General features: G+C 43.5%; 3 protein-coding genes across 3 annotated transcripts in view; 1 reads left to right on the top strand and 2 right to left on the bottom strand.

The window, feature by feature from the left end:
- Positions 1-10,362, bottom strand: part of ube2o (ubiquitin-conjugating enzyme E2O) — a 33,619-nt gene extending 23,257 nt beyond the window's left edge. Inside the window, exon 1 of the mRNA XM_068727039.1 lies at positions 9,912-10,362. Within this exon, the coding sequence (XP_068583140.1) occupies positions 9,912-10,331 (420 nt within the window). The 5' untranslated portion in view covers positions 10,332-10,362. The remainder of the gene's footprint in view (positions 1-9,911) is intronic.
- A 2,309-nt stretch (positions 10,363-12,671) lies between these two features.
- On the top strand, positions 12,672-15,570 carry aanat1 (arylalkylamine N-acetyltransferase 1). Its single transcript, XM_068727069.1, has 3 exons — positions 12,672-12,819; positions 13,309-13,463; positions 14,415-15,570. The coding sequence occupies exons 1-3, from the start codon at positions 12,672-12,674 to the stop codon at positions 14,718-14,720; spliced, it is 609 nt and encodes a 202-aa protein (XP_068583170.1). The 3' UTR covers positions 14,721-15,570.
- Positions 15,571-16,182: 612 nt separating this feature from the next.
- Positions 16,183-21,507, bottom strand: part of LOC137885096 (inactive rhomboid protein 2-like) — a 24,546-nt gene continuing 19,221 nt past the window's right edge. Inside the window, exon 18 of the mRNA XM_068727243.1 lies at positions 16,183-18,180. Within this exon, the coding sequence (XP_068583344.1) occupies positions 17,749-18,180 (432 nt within the window). The 3' untranslated portion in view covers positions 16,183-17,748. The remainder of the gene's footprint in view (positions 18,181-21,507) is intronic.

Raw genomic sequence — 21,507 nt, forward strand, 5'->3', positions numbered from 1 at the left:
GCTTACAGCAAGTTTGAATGAGTTTAGAAACAACTCAGGCCTAACAGACTAGACCAAGTAAAATAAGCTTGGCTTATTTGGTAAACTTGCTTTATGGAACAGGCGTCAGGATACATCTTATACTGTTTAACTCAATGAAAAATACATTACGAAAAGTCAGTTCAGGGGAAAAGTAAACATTTGGTCAGGTTTTGATTAAGCATGTGGCACAATTGTGTTTACATGTGTTTTCACTGTTAATTCTTTACGCTCAAGTCTCACAACTGGAGAGAAATCTTTGCTTTTAAAATCTTCACGATTTTTTTTCAATCTTTGCAAATGAAGCAGATGTCTGTCGTCTGCATGGGAGGGAGGCGACGTCAGCCACAACACGTGAAGCTACACCACACCTCGAAAGTTGTTTCTTTGGCACACGCATGCATGGACTGTATAACCACACTAGGGATTCACGCATTTCTTTAACGACAGCTTTGGTGTCAGACACAGGCGTCATTAATGGTGTATAAAGCACTAATTATAAAACCATTCTCATTTCTCATGCATACACAGTCGCAGATATTCACCGCATTCAAGCAAACACGTACTGCAGAAAACTAGACAGCCAGGTTACAACAAACCAGCTGACTGTTGCTATGGCTCGTGCAGTGATGATGAGAAGTGAGGCGGGGAAGGTGGCGGTGGACCCGGAGTCAGACACCAAAAGAGAGAGACGTGCTCATTTGCGCGAATGGATGAATGTGCGAGTGTCTATTTGTGTGCGTCTCTGAATAGAAGACAACCTTGGCTGCCTCTCCATCCAGACGGATGGAGGTAGAAGGCAACGGATTGATTACGGGGATCGATGGAGGACAGTATTTGCTTTGACTTCCCGGCCTAATTAACACAAGTCATTATTCAGGTGCCGTACAGAGGAAGAGGAAGAGGGGGAGAAAGAGACTGCAGAGGACTGCAGCTCGGGGCCACGCCTTATCTCCACTTTGACAGACTGTTTTCTACGCCAGGCTCTCTCGTCTTTCAGCTTAATCTCCGTAGTAGTAACAGCTGCACACACTGTATTTCTCTCCACCAACACATCTGCCTGTACTGGCTTAATCTGTTAAATATTGATCTGCGAAAACAAAAAAAAGGTGCAGTCATCATCACACAGCGCTACATCCTCCACCTCAGGACACACTCTTATGGAGCCACATCCTTTATTCTGTTGAGCCTTGTGTGTTACCTGCTATCCTGCAATTATTGTTTTTAACATTGTGTAAAGATTATAAAACTGTTATTTTACAGTACGATGTGTTCAACAGTACCATCTTTATAAAGGCCCACAGCTGATAAAGACAGCCCCAGCGTTGTCGTGAAAAGTCAAATCACCCACCCTGCGCCCCCATGTGAACAGTTAGCTCTGTCCGCACTACTGCTGTAGTTTGCACCGTTAGCGGCGAGTCGCCAGCTCAGTCGTCGCCATGTTGAGAGCCGTTGAGAGGCAATCAAAATGCTCCCAATCTCGCATAACGTCAACGCGGACGAGAAAAAAAACCGTCCGTAGAAATGATTCTAAACACTAGTGCAGAATAATCCACTTCTCTGTTGTGCATCTGTTTGCTCACTATGCTCCACACATTCAAAGCACTACGTTTAAATACCGCGCTGCCACTTCTTTACTCACTCACAAACCTCTCAGGGTTTCGTGCATGTCGGAGCCCCAAACCCCGGCTGTCCCACTGGTCAGGAGAACAGCTTCGTCACAGCTTCCTCATTGGCCAACATGAATCCACACTTCCTAATCTAAATGAAGCATGAGGTTGTCACACTTGACAGTGACTTACTGTAGCAAGGACAGAGATCTTTATGGCTATTTTTTTATGACGATAAATGATGTCTTGCTACATTTCCATCTGAATTTGACCAAAAGTTTAACAAAAAATATTTAGGCTTAAATGGGATGAGACAAAAAACAAAAACAACGACTTGCAACCTCGGTTGAGATGGCACTAAACGACTGAATCATCGATCAATCCTCACGCCCTGATACTTTCTCCTCGCTGCTGCCGGACAGTGCTGTCTGACTATTGATTCAGACACACAGGAAGGGTGCACAGCTCTATTAGAAAGAGAGCAGATACAGGGCCTTTTACCCACCCAGACCACAAGGGAATGACAAGCAGACTAATAGCACACAGTATCTATTATAGAGCAATCTTCTTACGCTGTAGTTGAAGTGAAAAAGGACCAGGAAGAAAAAAAAAAGATACAGAAATGGGTGGAGGCACAAAGGGAAGAAGGACACAGAAGTGTACGTTAGAAGGAGGGAAACGAGCGTCAGAGAGGCAGAGAATGTAAGATGGAGACAGAGTGGGAGATGAAGGAAGGGAAGGACAATACTCGAGAGTCAATCACAGAGATGAGGAAACAGATGGAAAGAGTCGGATGGGGAAGGTGGCTAAGGGGAGGAGGGGGCAAGGAGTGGTGGGCCGGGTGCGTCGGGGAGAAAATGAAGACGAGCAGCGAAGGAGGCACAGAGGAGGCAGCAGCCAGCCCAACAAGTGGGGGATCGAGACGGATCCCCGGAGAGAGACAAAAAGAGTGAGGGAACAAGAAAAGAGAGAGCCAGAAATAGACGAGAGCACAGCAAACACAGCAGTGAGTAGAGAGACTGTCTCCCCACTGGGCAGGGCCAATACTGCAGAGGGAGAAAGGGAGGATGAGAAGAAGATAAGGGAGGAAGAGAGAGAGAGAGAGAAATAAGAGATGGGAAATAAGAGGGCTGGTGGGATGGATGCGGATAGGTGTGTGTGTGTGTGTGTGTGTGTGTGTGTGTGTGTGTGTGTGTGTGTGTGTGTGTGTGTGTGTGGTCTATGCAGAGAAAGAGAGGATCAAATGAGATCCATTATCTCAGGGCAGGAGCTGGACGACCATCCAGTCGGCAGTACATTACGTCAACATTCTCCAACACTGGTCTGCTGGGACGCTGAGGGAGGTGAGTGCAGGGGGGAGGAGGAGGTGAACGGGATGGGTTAGGAGAGGAGGGGAGGAAAGAGTGGGGGAGGGGGAGAAAAGAGAAAGCAGGGTAAGAAAAAAAGGAGGGGGTGGGGAGGAGATGATGAGGCTCGAAAAGAGGAACCTAAAAGGGTGGGGACTCTGGACGGTCATGTTGTGTCCGCGTCGTATCAGATTTCCTGTAAACACAAGCTGCTGACATCATCTCCCCAAGTGGTAACTAGAAGTGGTGCCACTGGGAAATTATTTTGCAGGCTTGGATTTGTCCGACATGATGGCGCAGATGTGTATCAATCAACACATGCAGCCAGCAGGGCATGAAGTCCACCGTCAACGGGCCCAAACGCAACCAGGGACCAATGATGGAGAGTACATCACTGGTCCCTGGTAAAATAAACACATGATGAAACTTAAACTACACCTGGGTGTAAAAATGTATGTCAATGTCTTTTTCAGCCACTAACAGGAGTTTCTGGAAAAAGTCTTGTTATACAGCGATTCATTTTATGTAAACACTCTGACCATTTCCTGTGCTTGAAGGCTTCCATCAGATATGATGAAACATTAGCAATGCAGCACCGCTGCTGCTGCTTTTCTCTTGTTTTTAGAGGAAGCATACAGAACCTCAGCGTCTGATGACACAACCTGGTTGTGTGCGTTTGTTCCTGCCTGGCACCTGCTCAAAACCACAACTATGGCTCTGCCCTGCATAGCGCTGTTGGGTGGGCCTTGGCAGCAGCCTCGTGTCCCAGATCACACCAACGTCTGCCAGCCTACCTCGAGCACCTGCAGACGGCTCCAGAGCAAACGGCGCTGAAGGATGCACTCAGACAACGGGGCAAACTCGGAGCAGAATGCACAGTTTTAAAAGTCTAGGGGTGACTCGTTTTCCACATTTCAGAAATCATTTCTGATCAAACGGCATGTGGCACAGTGTGGAAGGTCGACACGAGCATACAAAAGATCAACATGATTATTAGAAAGAGAATAATGTGCCGATTGAGTTAAATGGCTAAAATGCTAAGTTAATTAGCGTGCTTAAACTAAATAAATAGAAATAGCTAATGTGATCACTCCAGTCTGCTCAGTAGAGAACTGCTGTAGCTACTGCACACTGCTGAAGGCCATTTCAAACCACACACCGACTGCGTTTGCTCATTTATAAGCTACATATAGTGGCAATAGCTAAGTGGAGATGAAGAGCTACAGGATACAGGCTAATTATACACATTTCTGTTGTAATTAAAGGCCATTGTTTATTCATGGAACTATTGTTATCTTTCTTATGGTACTTTTAGGCAACTCCATGCCTCCAAGAGTTCATTAATTCAATTAATTAATTTACTAAGTGCTTGGAGATGCCTGGATAGGAATGAAAACGGTGTCCGTGATCATGAGCAGAGGATGGATGGGAGCTGAAGGAAACCTGTGTGGTCAAGTGAGATCAGACAGCGATGTATCCATTCTGTGGGTCAGCGGGGGTGCGACCAGACCTTTGTAGTTGGATGGATGAGGGCAGGGGTCAGGGCCAACAATGCATACAACCCCTCTGCTACTACAGCTGTCAAGGAACCAGCCACAGACATTTAATGTCTTCTAGTTCTTCGGCTGTGCGCACACGCACACACACACACACACACACACACACACACACACACACACACACACTCTATACATACAAGCTTCCCTTGATGACTGTGACTCTGTTTGAAGTTACAATCCGACTAGCCGAGCAGGCGGTGTCGCTAAAACAAAATCACAGACATCAGGACAAGGAAAGGTGAAGATAAAAGCAACAGCGACCCGAGGAGCCTCCTTGTTCACTTCATAAAGCATTAGACTCAATAGGTTTTATGATGTCATATTTTTTTATACCCTCCTTCAAATATAAAAGAAATCATGCAACCAAATAAAATCAACTGTCCATGACTTCCTGTGTCATGTTTAACTAAATGACTACAAAACTGAATTTCCTCCAATGAGACAGTAGAGTTATGGACCCTCAGGCAGCCGAGTAGAAGTTATTAAACACAAATCACAGCAATCTGATGGCGACAACGTCCAGGAAAGTGCAGCTTTGGGACTACAGTGCTGCCAACTTGAGGGTATTGCAACGGGGTTGAAATAGTTTCGCAGCTCTTCTTCAGACAGAGCTCCAGAGGAGAGAGCAGAAGGCGGGACCGTACCATTTCAAGGGTTAAAGCCCTGCACTTTACCATCAACAGCCGTCTGGTACCCGTCTGTCCCTTTACATCCATTCAGGTCAAGATCTTTTAATTAATTTCATGTCACTTTCAACTTATGGTTTTGATCATAAGGTGACGTTTTTCCACCAGCCTTCCTCACTTTTCTCGCTCCATTCACTTCGTCTCTCTCTGCAGTCAATGATACCTGCTGCGTCCTCCCCGTCCTCTGACCTCACCAGCCTCCTCCTCTCGCTACACCTGCACCACCCCCGCAGTCACAGAAAGGCTGCCGCTTCCGGGGAGGAGCTTGTGGTCAGCCGGGGTGTCGCAGCTGCCCTCGACCCTGTCGGCCCCCCCCGACACCCACCTTCTCAGAGCCTTAATTGAGGCCCAAACAAGAGCGGCAGAGGAGGCTTTGCTGCGTCACCGTGCATGCCAGAAGTTACCTTGCAATACTTTCTTCGGGTGTCTCAGAGTAGCACGGATGAGTGTTTCAGTTACCAAGTGATTGATGGATTCAGGGACATCTTCAGAGACGCGCTACGCTGCCGTTTCCTCCGACAGGTACCTGCTGCTGCAGTGCACTTCTGTCCTTCGATGGGTGTTTCAAGGTTGCGCTGCAGTAACGGGGCCGTGTGTGCGTCTGGTGATGCAGACTAGTGGGGACCGAGGCGGCAGAAAGCAAAAGAAAATAATGTTTCTTCATAACGCGTTAGGTTCAGAATTTGTTTTTAAAACATACTACGGGTAAAAAAAAAAAAAAATGACCCCCTTCGAAAAAGAAAAGCCCCTCACTGAACATGAGCATCAAAATCACCAGTGAGGAAAAGAAATTATAAAATCGGGTGCCATGGTAACCAAAGCCCTGCGATGCTGAAAAGTACAGAATATCCTTCACTACACGTGCTGCATGTTAAAGAACTGTTGCTACCTACACAGAAGCATAGAGCACAAACGCATCAGGCCACACTGTGAAGTTCTTCAACGCTGTTCAACCTCATGTTAGCCTACAAGAGAGTCATTCGATGATTTACCTATCCTTAACTTTCAGGCTTTTCTCTGCAAGAGAATCAAACGCATCACATCGTGTCTTCCATCTCGGCTACCTAGCACAGGGTGTGAAGTCAACAACAGTAACAGGTCTTCAAGTAACCAGCGCCTACTGTTAGTATAGTTCTAATAATCATCTTAAATACAGTCAAAGCACTGAATTGCTTTTCCTTGCGTATCAATTACTGCACCTTCACATTAAAAAACACAAAAGCGGCTCAGATCTATTGAGCATCTGGTCCGGTGTGCAGCAGGAGGTTAAGGCGAATCACCGGCGATTCACTTGAGCATATAATCAGACAATACAACATACTGCGAGTGCACCATACTGGAAAAAAAGAGAGAGAAGAGAATCCCTCTGCATGCTCGTTCAGGCTCTCTATGCCAGCACTTTGAAGCCTTTCAGGCAGTGAAAGTAAGTCAGCCGTGTTCCTGACTGACAACACCTGAGGTGTCCCCGTTCATTCCTGCGCTGAGATACAGATCTAAGCCCCAGTACTTCCTCTGGAGATAGTTATTAAGATTTCATAGGGTACCAAAAAAAAAAAAAAAAAAGCGACGTGTGTTAAGAGTGAAGTAGTGAGCTGCAGACATGTTCCCATTTCAAAGGCTACTGGTGGAACTCCAGCCTAAGGCGCTTCAGAGGCTGCCGATACGAGCCGGTCTGAGAGTCGACGACTGCAGAGGCCAGAGGAAGTGACCATGAGACGGCAGCCGCCACAGATTCAATCTAAAGAACTTTATTTGATCTAAAAGTAGTTCAGGACTTCCTGCAAACAGCCAATACAATACAGTCCAATGCTGTGTGCTCGTGTGGGGGTGCTGTAGTTGTTAGTTAACGTTTTTGCCTGAAGCTACAATATGTTTTACACGTTCATTGGAGCGAGCGAAACAGATAAAATCCAAAAAAGTATATCTCAATTTATAATACGCTATATTTATTGTGATGGATTCATTTTTGGACAAACTATATTTTGATGCTTTGGCAACATTGTTCCTGAAACCTTCACGTCAGCAAAGCCTCTTTGAATGCTACATTTTCTGGAAAAATCAAATCGAGAAACCAACATGAGCGTCTTTGCTCATAGCAGGGGTTTTTCAAAATGGCGTCCATTGTTCTAAAAGAAAGCTTTCAAAACACAACAGCGAGCTACGTTAAAAACAGGTTAAACACGCGTGACGTGAACGATTATTCTCTGAGTTTGCCGATGCGTCATTTCATTTCTTTACACGATACATTACTTATAGCTGCTCATTTAGCAACGTTGATCAGTGAGGGTCCCGACTGAAGAGTCATGAGATACATTCAAACTTTTATGCTCCACATTTTGAAGATCATCGTTTGCACTGCCCTTCAGCATGCCCATCTCCAAAGGGGGTGTGTCTTAATGTACCCATGTACAAGATGCAGATAAACGCCTTTGTCAGCTACAGTTGGCCACACGTCTTTTGAACGTGGTCGCCTCAACAAATCTTCATGAAGCTCCTCTGTTTATCCTCGTACCATTTCTAGAAAATCTGGTTGTTATGAAATACAAAAAAAGCCAAATGTTACGAGCACATTTGCTCACAAATCCTCCTGGTGCCGGGGAGACATAACGACAAAGAAATGTGACACGGTAAAATATAAGGACACATTTTTACCCTCAGAATGTCTTGATTTTCGTTCATCAAAATGAAGCAAAGAAGAAACTAAGAAAGGATTAGAGGATCATTTGCACCTAATTGCTGCTGCTTTGCTCTTAACTATCAAAATCCTAGTTGTGCTGGTTCTATGGACCTCAGGACAAGTGTCCTGTAAGTGTAAGTGTTGAACAAATATAAGTCAAATGTTTTTTTAGAAATATAATCTCGAAGATGTTCGACTTTGCATACTGCAGGAAGCCATCATAAATGATTGATGAGATTCACGGAACCAGGACTGAGCCCGCTGAGACGGGGCCTGCGTGCTGGATGCAGATAACCCAACGAGAAATCTACAGCAAGCCGGCGTAAAAGGTAAACAACAATACGACAGAGAGAGACCCATACGTGTGCACACTAGCACACACTCGTAATGACACAGCATCGACGGTCTATGAGTTGTGTGACCGTCGGTGTCTTTGTTTAACTCAGCCTTTGTTGTGACGGGGGTTGAACGACGACCAGAACTTTACTCATTTAGCACAAAAGACAAAGCGAGGCAACAGCGGGCCCTAAAATGGGTTTCTTCTGGTCTCGTCCCGTGTCTCTAAAACAAGTGTGTGAGCTTTTTTATTTTTTCCAGATCAAACCATGTGACTCTTTTCCACAACGCCCACAAGAAATGTAGAGAAAGCCCTGGAGAATATAGATGACGGCAGATTTCTCCACTTCTTTACACCAGTTACTGTATTCATTATTTGGTTTAAGAATAGAAAAATAAAGAGGTATACCACGGGGTGTGGTTCTAAATGAACCGTCCATGGACAACAGATGTATTGTTTGTTTAATAAGTCAAAGTTGCTGAGATTGCGCGTGGCAAACCACGCTCCATCTGGAGACTGATCCAAGAGGTTAACCAAGTATCTCCGTAATAGAGTAAAACCCTGAATGGGTCTTTTAACATCACGTCTATAGTCCAGATTTGAGGGGCTTCTGGTTTTACTCAGTTACCTTAATAACTAGCAGTGTGTGCAGGCTGACCAACTGAAATGTACAACCACTGTCACCTGCAATTTGTCAACAAAACATTCACCGGTTCCAGCTCCTTAAATGGGAATATTTGCTGCTTTTGAAAGTCTGCTATTAAAGTAAAATGAATGCATTTGGACTGTGGTTTGTTGGTTGGCAGATTAATTCATAAAAAATAATAATGAGTTGCAGCCCTAGAAAACAAGAGAACACAAGACAGTAAATTCGGACAGGGCGAAGAAATGATATGGATTAGCACAGCAACGAATTATGGAAATTTTATCTTCAAATGTCTCGTTGTGTCTGACCAACAGCCACATATTCAAGTTGCCAAATTTATTTAATTTTATTTGAGCTGATTGAGAAATCAATGATTTTACAAACCAGCTGTTTCAGCTCAAATGTGGTAAGACTGATTTCACCTGTGAAACTGACATGAAACCACAAGTTACCTCTGAATCCCACGAGAGCTTTCTCCTCTGTATCATCCGACTGTCACTGAAGGAGCTCAGACTCATTTGAAATACGATGCAGGTGTATTTCAGATGAGAAACTGAGGCTTTATGTAAACAAACATTTTTAAAAGGCTGCTCTCACAGTGTTTGACAACGCTTGGTCTCTGGCCAAGTCACACCCTGACGAGGAACTACATGGAGCCATGCGTGAGATAAGGTTCCTCGCGGGGTCCTGCACCTGTTAATAACCTGGAGTTACATTGATGTATTAGCGGCTGGACGCAGTCAGGTGGAACAAGCCTTTAGCCGCAAACACCAGCTGAGTGGCATGAGGCTATCAGCTAAACCGCTAGCTAGCGTGTGTGCTTGAATGCTAGCCGGCTAGCGAGCTAGGTTGTGCGTTTTAGGCAGATGGATTAAGTGAAGCTTCTCCCGGACAGGCTAGCAAGTCGACTCGTGTCTTCCAAAAACCACAACAGGCAGTTAGACACAGTGCAGCCCTCGTGTCACGCTAAGGGGAGAGTCGAGTCTTTAAAAGGTAAACAGTGAACAGCTAGCTGATAACGTTATGTGGTACCTTTGTCTCCTTGATGTCCTGCTTTCCTCCTTCAGGGTACCACTGGACGCGGACAAATCCCCTACAGAGAGGCTGACTCGGGGTGTCCACAGCGCTCTCAGTGTCCGAGCCACACGGGACTCGTCCTCCTCCCCCTCCTCCACCACCTCCTCCTCCACCTCCTCCGCCATCGTCGAGGTCCGAGTCTGAGTTAAACTCCTCCTCGCCGTGGATCATCCGTACGAGGCCAAACCGGACTGAGCCGCGATACCGCCCCGAGACCAGGTCGTGGGAGAAGAGCAGCCGCTGGGAGCCGTCCGCTGTGGGAGACAGAGCCATGGATGGAGGCTCGGAGCCCGGGCTGGCTAGGGGAGAGAGGCCCGGGGTCGCTTCTGCTGCGTCCGTTGTGGCCACAGCATCCGATGCTACGGGCTCCGCCATCGCTGCTGTTGTCAGGGAGTGATGCTAGAGCGCGAGGATGACGGTGGAATGAAAAAAATGTAACCTGGAAGCAGCGAGGTGCACGTGTTTACGTCGCTACGGAAAGCTGCGTAGCGCAGTGTGCGCGCTTCATCACGCAGTACCCCATCTCACCACTGAGCGGCAGTGTCAGCCTCATTCTGTGATGCACTTGTTCGAGTACGTCTTGGACGTGAGAAAAAGTAGTTTTCCCAGAATATAAATGTCTTTTTTTCCTTTTTTATACATACATTCATTAAAACTAACCACAAACTATGAATATACATACATTAATGTATTGTAAAGAGTTGTTAGGCGAGTCCCTTGAATAATTATAACTGTGTTTGTTTTTTCAAACTTGTTTATTTAATATGCTTCTAATATTGGTACAACCAATATGTTTATTTGTTTTATTGTTATATATTTTGTATCTGTTTTATAATTCTTATCACTCATATACTGTTTATTTGAATTCTGTTTATTTGCCCAGTAATCTGTTGATGCTGTGAAATAAAGGGACGAAAACAACAGTTGTGTGCGTGTGCGTGAGTGTGAGGGAGGGAGCTTTAAATTCTGTATATTGCGTATTCTCTCTCTCTCTCTCTCTCTCTCTCTCTCTCTCTCTCTCTCTCTCTCTCTCTCTCTCTCTATATATATATATATATATATATATATATATATATATATATACACATATATATATATATATATATATATATACACATATATATATATACATATATATATATATATATACACATATATATATATATATATATATACGTATATATATATATATATGTATATATATATATATATATATATGTGTATATATATATGTATATGTATATATATATATATGTATATATATATATATATATATATATATGTATATGTATATATATATATATATATATGTATATATATATATATGTATATATATATATATGTATATATATATATATATATGTATATATATATATATATATGTATATATATATATATGTATATGTATATATATATATATATACGTATATATATATATGTATATATATATATATATGTATATATATATGTATACGTATACATATATATATACACACATATATACGTATATATATATATATATATATATATATATATATATATACATATAATTTTATGTTAAATCTCAGTGACTGTCTCAAAAGTGGATTTAAGCTAAACATATATATTATATATATATATATATATATACATGTATATATACATATATATGTATATATATATATATATATATATATATATATATATATATATATATATATATATTAAAAGCTTCGCTCACATTAAGCTTGGTGTTTATCTTGAGATGGAGATTACTTTCAGCCTTGTGACCCTCACAGGGAGTTCACCTGTCCGTGTGCGTTAATTAAACCTCTCCTAAATACAAAATACCATTTCACAGTAAAGCACTGAGCTCTGCTGCTGCTGCTGTAGCCTCTGTGAATACAAAACGTGCGGTTTCACCTTGTGGGAAAGTCGCATGACGTTAGTTGGGTTGGGTAGGACCGTGGCTGTTGCTTCTTGAAATTCTTGACACACGCAGCTTATTTTAACACTGAGGAGGTGACACACAAACTACACGGCCCGTAATCCTCTTAAAGAGTCTGGAAAATAAAGCGTGAGCTCGACTTAAATGGACAATGGAAAGTCTCCCTCAGAGAAGTCACATGAAGAGTGGTAAGTCGAGTCCTTAAGATGGCCCAGTCCAAAAACAGGGAGCACTAAATCCTCTCGGTGTGTCAACAATAAATGGCTCCGATGTTTAATGTTGAACCAATCAGAATAGCTCGTACCTTTCTAAATCTGTCCGTACGACTGTCTCCCACTCTGTAACATAGGTGTGTGACTGGTACACCTGAGGTTACAATAGCTCGGTAGCATGTTGGTGTGAGACCTCCACCACATGATCGGTAAAATCCAAATCTTTAGCGGGTCTGTTGGTGGCATGACTAGGATCATTCTCAACACACCATTACAACCTTCTGATCCCGACTAAATATGTTTATTGTTCAATTTACGCATGGGGACATGCTCATCCAGCTCGCTTCAGGATTATAAACCAAGAGCACATGCGCACCGAGGGTATAAATACTGTAGGCGCGCAGCTCTCCGCTCAGTCTTCGCGCGCAGTTCTGTTACGCACAGATCAGGCTTTTTTAGATGAGGAGTTATACTCGCGTTAAAGGAGAGAGCAGCGCGGAAGAAAAACAGTCACCTTTGCTTTACTTTCAAATAGTTTAGGGGGGGGGCGGGGTGCGGGGAAGCAAACATAAGAGCATGTCAGTGGTGAGCACAGTGTCGTTCATGGGTCCGCTCCATATGCGCTCTCCGGTGCCGCGGGGCCGCCGACACACGCTGCCGGCCAGCGAGTTCCGCTCCCTCAGCCCGGAGGATGCCATCAGCGTGTTCGAGATTGAGAGAGAAGGTAAGCAGACTCTTAATGCTTCACTGAATTAGGCCGATAGCACTTATTATAGCTCTCTTAGTCATTTCAGGACAGCACATTTACGCACACAGGAACGTTTTAAATGGAAAACAGGAGCAATAGGCAGCCTCGGTTCACGTTCTCACTCGCATACAAACTTCCACTCATTAATAATCCACTCTATGGGAAGAATAACCTCCGTTATTAACACACATCACATTTACAGATGATAATACATATATCTTCTTTTCAATGACCAGATTTTACATTTAACGTGTGGCCACTACAAAAGGAAGTTACCATGGGGATTTAACTCTTTCCAGGTGATAAGAGTTCAGGTGTCTTTAACTTGTATAACTTCCCTGGCTGTGATCCAGTATCTCCTCATCACTTTCCCATAATAGTCAGAATGGTTGGGAACTTTATGTCCACTTCCCCCGCATCCAGGTGTCTTTGTGTCTAATTTCCTCCTCCTCCTCCTCCTCACAGCCTTCATCTCAGTGTCCGGTGAGTGTCCTCTCCACCTGGATGAGGTGCGTCACTTCCTCACCCTGTGTCCTGAGCTGTCTCTTGGCTGGTTCGAGGAGGGACGCCTGGTGGCTTTCGTCATCGGCTCACTGTGGGACCAGGCCAGGCTTACCACGGTAAGACAGAGCGGAGGACACCTGGACATTGATTTACCTCAGGCTGACTGGCAAGGGAAATGCAAAACCCAGGTTCAAGTCAGATTAACAGAAGAGAAAAGAAAGATTTAAAGGCATATAGTATGATGGTTTTGGGAAATTCAGTGGGTGAGGATAAATGTTCAACAGATCCACCTAAATGTTGAAATATTCACAGGTGTGGGAGTAGAAAATGTTACGCATTTAATAATTCTACTAATCTAAAAATGGTTGATTCAAAAGTTAAATTTCTCACATGCTCGTTCAATATGCATTGAAATGCAGGGTGTCTGTATCTGCAAAAAACAACAACGCTTACACAAATTGTTCAAAAGCATGAGTTAGAATTAGAACAAAAATTATATCATAAACACATGTAATTAAGCAGTACATTTGTTGTGGACTTTTTCAGTATACATACAAATCTTAATGAAGAGCAAATGTGCAGGGCAATGCAAAGTATTGTCAGAGGACAATCAGAGCCATACAGACCTCTGAAGACAATGAAAACCAAAGAGGTCAGAGGTCACAGTGTGTCAAATTAAAATTCAACTCTTTTAATGTTAAGACTAGGTTTGTGACACATCCTTGAAGCTCCAAAGATCTGTGTCAACTTTTTCCCTTAATTTCCCAAATGTGATTGTGATGGCCAGCACCGACACGCGATGAATCAGAGCTTCAAGCGAGAACTTTGCTCAACAGTGGAGTAAGGAAAGGATGATAGAGAACGCTAGTGTCAGCAGATTTTATCAATAATGTCAGCTACATAATCAGCTGAGGTGGAATACCATCTGACCCCCAAACAGCAGAGAGACAGCTGGACTCAACATGGACTTTTTTTTTTTTTTATTTGCCATCGGAAGCCCAGCAGGATTCTCAACAGAGCGGCATTTACCTGTTCTCACACCTCTCCCCTCCCTCTCCGTTTCCCAGGATGCCCTCACTCTCCATAAGCCTCATGGGACCACCGTCCACATCCACGTCCTGGCTGTCCACCGGACCTTCCGCCAGCAGGGCAAAGGCTCCATCCTGATGTGGCGCTACCTGCAGTACCTCCGCTGCATGCCCTACGTCCGCCGCGCCGTGCTCATGTGCGAAGACTTCCTGGTTCCCTTCTACCGGAAGTCGGGTTTCAAGGTGCAAGGCCCCAGCAAGATCACAGTGGGGCCCCTCGCCTTCATCGAGATGCTGTACCCAGTCAGGGGCCACGCCTTCATGCGTCGGAACAGCGGTTGTTGAGGACAGGAGGACTATCTCCCTGGCTTTCTAGTGACGGTGGGGCCGATGCCCTCTTGGAAACTGAATTTGGGGTACGACTGAGCAGCTGTGTGGTACACCGGTGACCAGAGCAGTGTTCGCTGAGCGTCACTGTGGGTGAGACCTGCTCATTAGGCGGCATGGAGAGCGCTCCGACTGAGAGTCTGCGGACGGCCCAGAACAAAGAGCCGCCATCCAGCTGTCAGCAACAGCTGTTTGGAAAAGTGGACAGGAAACTACAAATATAATGATCTGTAGTTTAAAAACAAATAATTAGAGCAAAGTACTGAAAGAATAATTAAAGCACGTAATTAAAATGTACTTTTGTATGAAACTCATTTATTTTGAAAAACGGATTATTGTATTCAATAGAACTCAGCTGCCTTGTTTCTTTCTTTCTTTGCCCTCTTCTTTATATTTATTTAACCAATCTAACAGTGTCTGGCTCTCTATGAAGCCAATTTCTTAGTCAAAAAAAATCAGTGTTATAGTCTTACTGTTTATGTTACACTTTGTGTCACGATGATGACGGTAAGACTATAAAGTAATATGCCAAAGTAAACAGCTAACCTTCAAGGACTGTGAAATAAGAATACAAAGGAGGGGAATCAGCGATCAAACATCAGATAATAAGTTAATGTGTTAACTTGAACGTGCTTTTCTGTTGTTTCATATTAAGATTTGATGCGATCTGTCCGTCTCAATCAGTTGTATATTTACCGATGTATATTTAGTATGTTTCCTAAATATATGTGCTTCAAAATGTCTCCTTGATAGTCTCCTCTCGACTTTCCCCTTGTAGAAAATCACCACCTCTGCCTCCCAAAGTCTTGAATCAAGACAAATATGTTTTTTGTTTTTTCCAATACTTTGTTCTTCAAATAATAAAAAGTTATATTTTCTAGCATGTCTGCTTTGAGGTCTTTCATTTATTTTAACAGTTCCATCACGGGGTCCAAACAGTGGCTGTTCTGGAGCTTTTGATCACCTCGCATGATTTTGAATAGTTGTGTTACAGAAATTTGTGCTCATTGTTAAATGTACTTTAGATTCATTAGAATGTAATATGCAGTTATTCTCACTTTAATGTAAAAAAAGTTCTCTCAAAGCTCTCAGTGGTGTGGCGCCGGAAATACAGAAAATGCAGAGAAATTGGAGAAATTGGAGAGAGAGAGAGAGAGAGAGAGAGAGAGAGAGAGAGAGAGAGAGAGAGAGAGAGAGAGAGAGAGAGAGAGAGAGAGAGAGAGAGAGAGAGAGAGAGAGAGAGAGAGAGAGACACACACACACACACACACACACACACACACACACACACACACACACACACACACACACACACACACACACACACACACACACACACTACTAGAGTGGCATTCATGTTGACATGACTGTGTTAACACAAGTGCATTTTCACATATAAAATTGAAGCAAAACAGAACAGTATCTTGACCTGAAATTTATTTGAAACGTTCCTTTTTTATTCCAATAAATAGAAAACAGTGAAATTATTTGGTCCCAATGCAAACACAGCAGTGAAACTGCAGCACGTACAGTCCTGACTGAAGACGTGGGTCGTTGCGGGTTCAGATCAAACACTTGCATGTCAGAAGGCACAGTTAAGAGGTTTCCTAAAAAGAGCTCACACTTACTACACAGTGCGTTTGAAAAAACAGATGGCCTTTTAAAATCGAAACACCGTGGTGAAGAAATTCTGCAAACAAAAAAGTAGATCCGAGGCAAAAGACGGGAGCACGGGGGAGAACTCTTTCATGGACCACAACCAGAGCAATCGGCTGCTGATGTCAGGACCAACAGTGTATACGTTGGGGACTTACTTGCATTGTTCTTGTGAAGGAGAGTACCAATAAGTGTGAATGGTAAACACAAAGTCTTTTACGGTATATTTCACAAACACATTAAGGCGCCGGTGGAACGTAAATGACATCTTGTGATTCTATGACTGTTTGCTTTCACAGAGTCAAAAAAATACAGTGCAAAACATACTACGATCTAACAAAAATGCATGTTTAGATCATCACTCCTGGAATAAATATTATTTCCACGATTGTTTTCAGAGTAAATCTACGACTTTGTGTTTGTAGCAGTGACGTACACAAAACGTGAGGGATTGGGAAGAACATGCATATATAAGCAGCATGTAGCCGCTTTGTAATGTGTTCAGCAGCGTGCTGAGAGTTGATCCCGGGCTGTATGCAAAAGTTAAATGAGGCATCTTTGTAAAATGGCATAGTCTGTTTAAGGCAACGAGTGGTTGTAGATAGAAATCTCACCTCAGTTGACCACTGCCATTTCACTTGAAATATTTCAGGTGCACAGGTAATACTAAAACATTTCGCTGCTCCAAACAATATTGACACGCCTCGACCTTCACCACAGATAGAAGCAGCAGGACTGAACGGCAGCGTTTGTTTAAACCAGTGTTACCGACAACATGAATTACTGATGTATCTCAGTTCACTGGGTCACAAGATACCCGATGACCCACCACAGCATCAGTCCTCCTTTTCATCTCAGCTGTTTGTCGTCCACAGGGTTAAAGAGGAACAAAACTGGAGGCCCGAGGGGATTTATTTGGCTTCTTTAGATGCAGGGGACTTTGAGCTGAAGGGACCAGCCAGTCTCTCGCTCTGTAGACCATTTTCTTTAGGTCCACCCAGCTCTCTGCAGTTTTGACGTCCTGAGTATCGTTTCCTGTCCTCCGATTACTAGCACGTTAGCAAATGAACATGCTAGGTAGCGCCAGACTTGACTGAGGATTAAAAAGTAGGATTGCAGTTTTAGGGAGGTGAAGGCTGAGGAGAAGAGACGGATTCAGTTCCATTCACATGGACTTTGATCAGTTCCTATGATGAGCAAATATATATATAAAAAAAAACATTCTTTAATTCTTAAAAGGCCACCGAGTTGACCTGGAAACAGCTGACCTGGTCACTGGCTAGAAGATAGCGGATCAGTAGCACAAGTCACTTCATCAGTAGCCTCGAGATTAGTGCACCACATCTTTAATGTCATGGTCTATGTCGTACCGTTCGCAGAACTTGTTTGTGAAGGGCAGGCAGGTGAGATGCTCCAGCCAGTGCCAGTTAATCGGGTAAATGTAAAACCAAACGATGAGCGAGGAGACCAGCCCGAAGTAGGCCAACATTGAGACAGCGATGAGGATGCGTTTCCGGTACTTGTCAAAGGTCCCGAAGGTGACGTAGGGTAGGATGGCGAAGGAGAGCAGCAAGCCGCTGAGGAAACCGAAGATGTGGGCGATGTTGTCGATCCACGGCAGGAGGCCACACAGGAAGAGGAAGAGGACGATGCACAACAGCTTGAGGAAGGCTTTCCATGGCTTCTCCAGCATCTGCCAGCCTTGAAACAGCTCGACAAACAGGCAAGCGAGGAGTCCAAACTGAGACCCTGCTGGACCCACCTGGAGGGAGAGAACAAGGGGAGAAGACAAGTTAAACACTGTCCCACAATTCAGTTAACACCAAACAAAGGACGGTTTAGTCCCGACAAAAAGATGCAAGAGTTCTTCTATATTCCTACTCACATAGAAACCCCCCCCCCCCCACACACAACGTATCCTAAAGACCAACACGTAGGACTGAGCACTGGACACACGCATCATCTCTGATGTGTACCGGAGATAAAATGCTTACATCCTGCTTACTAGTGACGCAAGGCTTTTAACAGACCGTGACGTTAGTTGACAGCGTTCAGATTTGATCCGATAACAGCAATCTGTCTTCTCACCAGTGGGAACCCACTCCACATATTTGGTAAATAACACTGCGTCATGCAAGTGGGTTGTTTAGATTTGAAGTGAAATGTATTACACGGGATTGTGTTCCTTGAGTTATCAATAATGTACAACAGATCATTAAATACTAATATTCCCGACAGCAGAGGACGATGAACCTTTCATGTCTGCTTATGTTGTTTGCACACTGCTGCAGACTCGCTGTGACCGTCTCTAGGAGAGTTTAGCGCTCTCTTAGTTTTAGATCTGGTTCTGTGGAAGAACTGCAGTACGAGCCCCGGGTCAGGAGGTCAAGGCGAGCAGATTAGAGTGACGTCAGAGCAGAGTTTGGAGGCTTGGCCTGGTCACAGGCAGATGGCTAATCTGTGAAGACGTCAAGGTTCCACTAACAGAGAAGGCCTGTAGCAAGATTTGGGGTTAGCGAGGTAACTTCAGGGTGAACTCTGGGTTTTCAGTCCCACGATAAAAGGTTCGCTTCTTACCGGGATAGATCGCCATGGCTACTTATGCCGAACACCTGGTATAAAAGCACCGCCTACCGACCACGTGGATTGTCAGATAATATTACACAAATACAAAAAAAAGTTGAAGTCATAATCCAGACTAAAAGCAACATAGTTTAAACAGACACATGCAAAAAAAGACAGCTGGCAATAAATGTGTAAATTAACAGATATATAATATATTACTGTGTCTTATAGAGCATGTTAGATCTATAATACTATAATAACGTGTGTGTATTCTGTTAAATTAATATGTTGCAGATGTATTCTTATGGCGTGCGTGACAATATTTTAGCATTATTCCTTCAGCTCTGTGGATTTAGGAGCACATTTTTAAAAAATCTGTAAATATTCTCTCATCATAGATTCACTTTCGGGCGCCAGTTTCTTGAGCCGTGTGTTGGATGCAGTGTTACTTTTATGTATGCTGTGGGTGATTATAAGTTATGGAAGGAAATCTTGTTATTGCTTAGAATTATGTTTTTGTTTTTTTAAATTTTACGTCAGTTTCACACCGCTGGAGTTGCAGCTGAAGGAATAAAGCTAAAATATTGTCATAAGAATACATCTAAGAAACACAGTAACTTAATGGAATACACACATGTAATTATAGTCAGATCTATTGTGCCCTGTCTGAAGCAGTGATATTAGAAATCTGTTGATTCATAGTTTTCTCCTTATTTGTAAAATATACCACTCTGCTGACCGCATACTTGTCCATATTTGTGATTGGTCATATGCTGCAAACGTCGCCCAAATTGAGAAACCTTGAGTCGACTTAACAAGTTGATGACCAGCTTCATAAGACCGCTGTTGTTAAGCCAGATAACCAAAAGATACCCTGGGTATGTTGACCTTGCCCCAGGTATACTGTACTTAAGCTATCAACAGTAAAAACCAGACTGACTGTCCTCATCATCTTAATTCTTCCTGGCAAGCGACACATGTATAATCTCCATTTAGCCTTCCAGCTGACTGTTTATACTGTTCATAAAAAGGTGCAGGCTTAAAGATCTGATCAGCAAAAATTCAACGACTACACTATCAGCCACACGACTGTGCGTGTAGATTTCAATATGTGCATTGTTTTCTCAGTTGGATCCTTTCAAACCCTTTAACGCTGCTTACGTCTCAACTTAATGCATTCTGCCATCACATTGTCAAGTGTAACAACCAATCTAATTGAAGACAGATCGCCGTTTAGTAATAGCAAGCCAAGGAAACTAATGTTGTCTTTTGATAATCTCTCTGCAGAGTTTTAGGAGTAGCAGCTAACGTTGTTGAACTTTCACAATTCTTTAGATCTGCTCTGCTAGTGAGAATGATCATTATTCCAGTCACAGTTTCCACAGGGTCTCCTTAAATCTACAGTTAAAAGGATAATCCACTTAAACTGCCTCCTTAAGCGGCTTGACCGTCCTTTGTTTTGCTTTGCGTGTGCTTCCTCTGGTTATTCCTGGTGTGTGGAGACCTGTGAGCAGGTCGGTGCTAAGCAGAGCTGGATGGTGGGATTTCTGGCTCTCACGTCAAGGTACGTCATACCTCACCTCATGTTGCGCCAAGCAAATATCAGGTGAGAGCAATTAGTGTCGGCTTATGAAGACGATAACAGATTTCTGGATGACATCAAGGCATAACTACAAAAGGTCAAGAAGCAAAAGGAAGCTTTTGTGTTCATAAAGGTGCAGAATCAAGGCCAGTCTTTGCTCAAAAATTGTTTTCGTTTGAAAGGAAAGAAATGTGATCCCAATCACTAAGTACTGCAGCACCCACACAATGGCATTAGACTAATCTCTTAAAGGGGAAAGTGGGCTTTGCAGAGACACACCGAAGAGAACAGACGTGCCAGTAAAATGTAGGTAATCCACACTGTGTTCTTTTCACACGCTGAGTGATTTGCGCGGATCAACAATTTGTTTTTGAAAAGATTTTGAGTAGAGCTACTCCAAAAATAAGACAGAGGCATTGTTCCAGTTTCTGGCAGTGGTTTCGGAAATGGCGGCAAATTAAATATTCATGCGTTTAAAAAAAAAAAAAATCAGATGCTTATTTTTCTCTCTGAGTGTGGCATAAAAAATGTGTCTAATGCGAGACTCTTACAGAGAGAAGAAGACGAGCGACTTAAAAGCATTTGCAGACATCACCTAGTTAGTTGCAGTTGACTCAGCTCTCTCTCTCTCTCTCTCTCTCTCTCTCTCTCTCTCTCTCTCTCTCTCTCTCTCTCTCTCTCTCTCTCTCTCTCTCCTCTCTCTTCTCTCTCTCTCTCTCTCTCTCTCTCTCTCTCTCGTGCCAGGAGGATTGCTTAAACCTTCCATCAGCACATCCGACAGGACATTAAGGAGCGGATTAATTACAGTAACAATGTCTAAACATAACATATGAAGCTTCATCCTGCAGGTGTGTGCCAGCATAGATCATCCTGTGTGCGCCGCCTCCAACATTAAAAAGTCGACACTGAACTTCACAAAGGTACCCTTTCTCATGCTTGGCA

This window comes from Cebidichthys violaceus, unplaced genomic scaffold, assembly GCF_023349555.1.
Source record: "Cebidichthys violaceus isolate CVI_PGR_0920_01 unplaced genomic scaffold, fCebVio1.0.p SCAF_4, whole genome shotgun sequence".
NCBI lineage: Eukaryota > Metazoa > Chordata > Actinopteri > Perciformes > Stichaeidae > Cebidichthys > Cebidichthys violaceus.